Raw genomic sequence first — 6,505 nt, forward strand, 5'->3', positions numbered from 1 at the left:
AATTTATTATATGTGCATTTTGCTGAGAGGTTTAATTATAACAATAAATCATATGTCTTCTGTTGAGCACATGTTTGTATGTAAACTCGGAAGTAACTAGTATCTAAAGATGTCAAACAGTGGAGTAAAAAAGTAGAGGGCAGTAGATTAGAACCTAAAATAAGTGCAAGTACATAAATTAAGAAGGTGTACTTTATTACTTTCCACCACTGCTTCCAATCCCTTTCTTCCACTGTAGAGAATGGAGATGTTGAGATGATGGTCATGGAGACACTGCCTCGGTTTTAGCGGGTGATATTCAAAATAAAATGACGTGTCATGTAGTATGCTCCAATGTCAACGGAGGGGGGCGTCTCCAACTATTTTGTTACAAACACGAATCCGGAGTAAGGAGTCTTTTTCCTGGGTATGTAACAGCTGGTTAAACTAAATAATACCAACAGTATTGCTTCTAGAACAAGTGAACGATGTTTATTACGAAGTGGAGCGCGTGTTGTGGTCCGTCGTGCCTTTTGAGTCTTTAAATGAATTGAAAGGTGGCTTTTTATGGTCGTGAACGACTACAGAATAGCCAAAACATAACGAGATAGATGGCAAAATCTGTAGGACGTAATTTTCTCTGCTAGTAAACAATCCCCCCCCCCTCCCGGGCTGTGTGCTGATAATGTGAGGCATCCCGCTGTCTGGAAGTCGAAACATTTAACGTTATGTCTGCAGCGTTGTGTGGGCAACGCTAATGGATCGGTAGGGGGAGGGAGTTGTTATGGTGAGACAGGTTAGACATTTTACTCCCGACTACTGAAGTAAACAAAGAATATGATTTGGTCGTCCTCTCTCTCTCTGCGGGAAAATGGGGCTGCGTGTTCCTTGGGAGCGCGGAGAATGGCGTGGCTCCACTGTGCCGACGTTTCCACACAGCGACGCCGTAGTTCCCCTTTCGTTTGACTTTGGCATTGTTTAGTAAGGGCAATTGGATCAGCTCCTGCCGCCTAGAAAAGATGCGGTATTAGCCGCCTATAGGCCCTATACTTTACCATGCTTACCAGCGCTCGTGTAAGCGTCTATTACCTGATGCATTTTAGAGCCTTTTGTTTGGCGTGCAGCCTGCAAATACCTATGTCGATGGTCGACGCTGAGCGCAGGGGCCGGCTGATCCTCCTCCTTAACCGTGTGCACCGTGTAGTACGGTGGGGGGGGGGGTGTCTCACAACAGCCCGCAGTGCGTGGTCTTGCATGCTTTTGCACAAAACTTGACGAAAAAAACTATATTGTGCGTTTTAAGCATTAAACCCAGGCGTATTTTCGACAGATGCTGGTTTCGGTCTGGGGCATATCTTTTGAAAAGTGCAACGCAATTATGTGGGGGAACGCCAGTCGGGATAGTGAGTAGGCTTCTGTGTGTGTTTTTGCAGCCTACGGTCGCTGCTGACTCCTATGCCTGGATCGGAGTGAGGAATCCCGGGCTGGTGTTGCAGCTCCGCCTGTCGTGGGCGATGGTTTATTTAGGAAGTTCCGCCTTTTGGGGATTTGTAATGACGGTGACAGGCGAGGATTGGCTGAAGTGTCCACAAAGAGGTGGGACACAAGTGCAAAAGCAGACTCCCTCCTACAGAACAAAGTCACGTGTTACCAAAGTCCAGGAAGTATCGAGTTGTGTGGCTAGATCCATAGCTCGAGATTTAGATCTTAATTCAACATATGGATAGGACTCTAAAACTCTCAATACAACCATTATTGCTGGTAATTTGCTGTGGCCTACATGGTTAGTGCAAGTCTAGATACGGCAGTGTTTGGTATGGCAGGTGCTTGGAATAACTGCGTGTTGAAACGTCCAGTGCAACTTTACACACAAGTATGCTATATTCACCGCTGGGTCCGAAGTTATGATATTTTGTCCCTGTCTTGTAGAGGGGCCATGCGGCAAATCTTTTAAAAACTTAATTATTTTTAACGTTCTAGGATGTGCACATGGTGCATTTATCAATGGTTCTATTATATTACCACAAACTAACTGATATGCAGACAATCGACTCTAGGTAATATTCCGTTTTATGAGTAGCCTACTAGGCTACTTTGCAAATTATGAAGCTACTAGTGCTGTGTGCACGGTACTTGACGGAAACTTCGAGTGAACAGGGGCCCGCAAGTAGGTTAATCAGGCCATGAATGCACACACACACATCTCACAAAAAGTAAATGTCATTAAATGTAGGCCTACGTGTACATTTGTCTGTCTATAATAAGAAGAATCTGCCCACTTATGCAACACAATTACAGTTGCATGACTACAATTATTCGCTATTACTATTGTTATTAATATATGGAGTGTGTGTACTAGGGGAGAAGACAAGTTTGGATGTGCATTAAAGTTTCATACTTGAAATAGTTTAACTTACATTACCAGGGTTTTTGTTCCCTAACATATACTGTCCGCAAGCGGGACTCTTCTCACCGCTGGTATTGTCGCGCTTCAACTCAAAATGGGCGTGCATGGCAACTGTGCGAGAAAATCCTTGATTGACAGTTCAAACTCAAAACCCGGGCCCGTCGCACCGCCCTCATGTGGGTCCTCTGAAAGAACTGACCAATAGCGCCTGTCGGGGGCGGGGGCATATGAAACCCCGCCTCCCGCCAGAGCTAACCGAACGGAGATTGTTTTCCTCTCTCGGGGAGATTTTCACTTTGCAGCCCACCGCTTGAATTGTTTATTTTAAATTATAAGCAACTGATAAATTGCTTTCAGCACATACATCACTTTGCGGTCTTCCCTGGTCAGAGGTGTAGCGGTTAACTCACAAATAACGGATTATCAAAGCATCATTTGCGATCTTCAGCTTGCTATTTGGGAGAGGGGTGAGTTCAGCTGAATTCATTCAGCAAGCTAACGCAGCTAGCTATATACTTACCGTTAGCAGATGTTTTAAGTACAGCACAGGGGGGAATCGACGTTTATTTGCATGTCACTCACTCGTATTTAGACCCGATATGGGTACTCTGATAAATCGATAGCTAATGCGCGCTTCAGATAACGTTAGCATGTTTCAGCAACAGCGGACCCGATCGTTAATCGTTAGCTGCATGTGCTTTCCTGCTAGCCCCAGACGTTGCTCGGTGTCGGGCTACTCATGTTGTTTACATTAGCTAGCTAGCAGCTAACTGGCAGTCCACAACCTCTGTCGACAAAACAAGTTATTGGCGTAGTTAATAAAGAAAAACTCTTTCGTATACTTTTGTGCTCAAAAGGCACCAGACGGCTACTAATTCAGCTACTTTGCGTGCTTACCTGCTGAACTGGAGTGTAATTTGCTGCACTCCTGCGCCACGCTCTAGCTAAATGGCGGGCGTGGGAGAAAGCGTCGTGCTGTAACTCGAGGTCGGTGCTTGTGTTGCCAGGCCATAAAGGGGATGGTGAAGCGCTGTTGTCGGCTAACGGCTGTTAGCTTGTAGCTAGCAGACATACATGCATTTGTCTCTACGTGACTCTAACGTTACAACACTAAGTAAAGTGGAGTTTCTAAAAATACAGCAGCCTCGTTGTCTTTGGCCGCGGCCGTTCAGATCGAGAATTATTGTTGGCGAACAGCACCGCTGTCGGAGGCGTTACCAGTTCGGTTTGACAGTCATTGTGTCACTTTTGCTCGGTATTCGGGTTTTGAAACGTCATTTATTCTTCCACCGTAGGGTTTCTAGCTTTGTCTTTCTTTAACGCAATTCATTGAGATGCTTATGGAGTTGTTGCTGTCTTGAGGAAGTTGTGAATGGCATGCGGACTTCCCACGTTCCCACAGCACCTGTTTGTTGCAACGATGACGTAGGCTGTCTGTATTTCATTGGCTACGGAGACTGCAAGTTATACATTCAGCGCATGTTAACATTTAGCTAGATACATTTACTCATAGCTTTAGCACTGAGTGAGAGCATGATTAAGGCATTGTGGGGAAATGGTAGCTTGTTCATATTGATGTTAAGTAGTATATTACCATTCTTTCTCATTTGTAAACCCAAAACTGCCGGTAAGGTATTCACAGGTGTTTTCAAGTTATGTAGTTCCAAAGTGTGGAGACTGGATTCAACTTAGAACACAAGTCTTCAATGAATGAAACTATTATTTATAACAAGGATGATGAAATGTGTGTAAGGTAATACTCCAGTTTTCCTCTTTGCCAAATACAATTTAACCTTATTATCCAGATAAAGAGATAATTTACACACAAAAATACGTGAAATAAAACAACCATGGCGGTCTATAAAAGAGAAAAAGCTGCACATTGCTGTTTTAGGGTGCTCTTTAACTCCTAACAGCTTAGTTTTCCCTAAATACCCCCCTCCAATGTGCTTGTGCACGTATAAAGTTTCCTCATTTTAAAACTGTTGCATGGCTGCACCATCTGTGTGACACTCTTTTTGGTGGCGTAGCTGCCCTGTTGTTGCATATGTAGCGGGACGGAGCTTTGGGTTTGGGGCTGATCAGCCCTTCTCTTGTGAGTACAATTCTAGGCTTGGCATTGCTGAAGAGGCACGGGATGTTGCAATTTCAAACAAAAGTGTAATCAGACACTGGAAGTCAGTTTGCAACGACATGCACATGTCATTGTGACTTTGACCTAGTTCTGAGGGAAAAAAACATCCCAAAAGTATATCACAAACTAAGACTGACATGCCTCATCACATGTTAGTAAATCAATATGCTGCCATGTAGTCCCATGTAGCTCTGTAAACCCTCAGGCATCTCTGTGCAGCTAAAAGCAAATGGTGTGTTATTGGCTATATGGTCAGAGACCATATAATAATTTTCTTTTCAATCCAAACTACAGAAGTGGCTAGCTGGCACTGTATGTATCCATAAATTCACAGTTAAAGTCAAAGAAAAATTACTACCATATGCCTTTGAATGAAATCAAGAGGCTGATTTAATAGATTTTGATAACTTGACATAAGGCTGCCAGTGTGAAATAGGGTCCATATGCTCGTTCTTTGCAGGCCTCTCAGCTTTTACAAGTATGAGTTCATAATGAAGCGGCGACTGGAGGATCAGGAAACGGTTTTTGCGTCCCAGCAGCGGCGCCTTGCTGGCAACGCGGAGGCTTTCCAGCATCGTGTCCTGGCCCCTGCCCCAGCCCCAGCTGTGTATGAGGCCGTGTCTGACAACATGCAGCCCACAGCAGGCGTCCAGTACTCCGTCCCCCAGGGATACCAGGTATACTCTGCTTGTCCACTGCAGAATTGTCTTAAGCTCACTGAAATTTTGATTTGAAACTAGGTCAAATACTGCAAATTTTAAGTCACCCATCACTCATAACTCAGGCTGTCATTTAAACCTGTGTCAGTTTGTGGAGCGTATCAGAGACTATGTTTCTTTTCTATCTGTAAACCGCCAGCATGTCTCATTTTTTTATGAAGATAAATTGCTGTACATACTTGCTGTATGTGGTAATTTTAAATAATGTTTCCTTTCATGATAAGGTCATAGTGCTATCCATCATATATATTACCAGATATCCTAAAGTTAACAATTTACAATCGTTGTTATAGGTGTCTCTACTTTCCCAGGTTCCCACCGTGGCCCAAAACAGTGGCGGGCACGGGCACACTCCAAGCCCAGCCGCCCATGGTGGGTCCCACCACCATAGCCCAGCGGTCCAGTCCCACGGGCCCTCAGTGGTGTCAGGGCACAGCCATACAGCGCCTCCTCAAGCCTCAGCACAGGGCCAGCAGTTCCAGAGGCTCAAGGTTAGTCAGCATGTTTTATTTTGGCAGGGTTCTTACAGGTGCCAGGTCCCATGGGAAACCTGCAAACATCAAGGAATTTTCATGCCAGAGAAGTTTGTGAAAATAAATATACAGGCCTTACTAGAGGTTATAGGTCCGTGTGTATTTTTTGCCCAATATACTGTGTGTTTAATTTGTTGGTTTGAGCACATTTTGTGTTTAGTTAAATGGTTGGTTTGCCCTAAACACAAAGGTTTTCCCCTTTAACCCTAGCAGTATCCAGCCATACACATGGTTCACAGGGAAGCATTGAACCAAAAGCATTCTGTAGTAAAACGTTTTTAATAAACATTTTTATACCTGGGTTAAATCATTCAGTTATTTATTTATTTACTGCTTTGTGGCGTAAACGGCCACTGATTTGTTAAACGAAGTTAGAGTTATTTTACTGTATCAATGTTTTCAATTCATTAATGAATGATGCTAATGTGTTTTTTATCAGAATCCGGGCACAGCTGCCAATAGTGAAATGTACAAGTAAAAAATGATTTGCAGATTGATGTGATTGTCACGTTTCCATTATCTTTTACTGTGACTGTTATTTCCACTCTTCATTTCAACCCCAACCGGCACCGTCAGACACTGCCCACTCAAGAGCCTGGGTCTGTCCGAGGTTTCTTCCTAAAAGGGAGTTTTACCTCGGCACTGTCACATTTTTGCTTGCTCTGGAGGGAACTACTTGAATTATTGGATCCTTGTAAATCATAGAGTGTGGTCTAGACCTACTCTATCTGTA

At 43.9% G+C, this 6,505-nt stretch overlaps 1 protein-coding gene across 6 annotated transcripts in view; it reads left to right on the forward strand.

The window, feature by feature from the left end:
* Nucleotides 1-340: 340 nt before the first annotated feature.
* The window catches only part of sin3aa (SIN3 transcription regulator family member Aa), a 20,338-nt gene continuing 14,173 nt past the window's right edge, over nucleotides 341-6,505 (forward strand). For 3 of the 6 annotated variants that reach the window (XM_032524255.1, XM_032524259.1, XM_032524260.1), the window contains exons 1-3: nucleotides 341-406; nucleotides 4,981-5,197; nucleotides 5,533-5,730. In XM_032524255.1, the coding sequence (XP_032380146.1) occupies nucleotides 5,012-5,197; nucleotides 5,533-5,730 (384 nt within the window). In that variant the 5' untranslated portion in view covers nucleotides 341-406; nucleotides 4,981-5,011. Of the gene's footprint in view, nucleotides 407-2,613; nucleotides 2,854-4,980; nucleotides 5,198-5,532; nucleotides 5,731-6,505 lie in introns of those variants that run through there. The other 3 variants (XM_032524256.1, XM_032524257.1, XM_032524258.1) reach the window with 3 other exon arrangements.

Source organism: Etheostoma spectabile, chromosome 8 (genome assembly GCF_008692095.1).
Source record: "Etheostoma spectabile isolate EspeVRDwgs_2016 chromosome 8, UIUC_Espe_1.0, whole genome shotgun sequence".
NCBI classification, from domain to species: domain Eukaryota; kingdom Metazoa; phylum Chordata; class Actinopteri; order Perciformes; family Percidae; genus Etheostoma; species Etheostoma spectabile.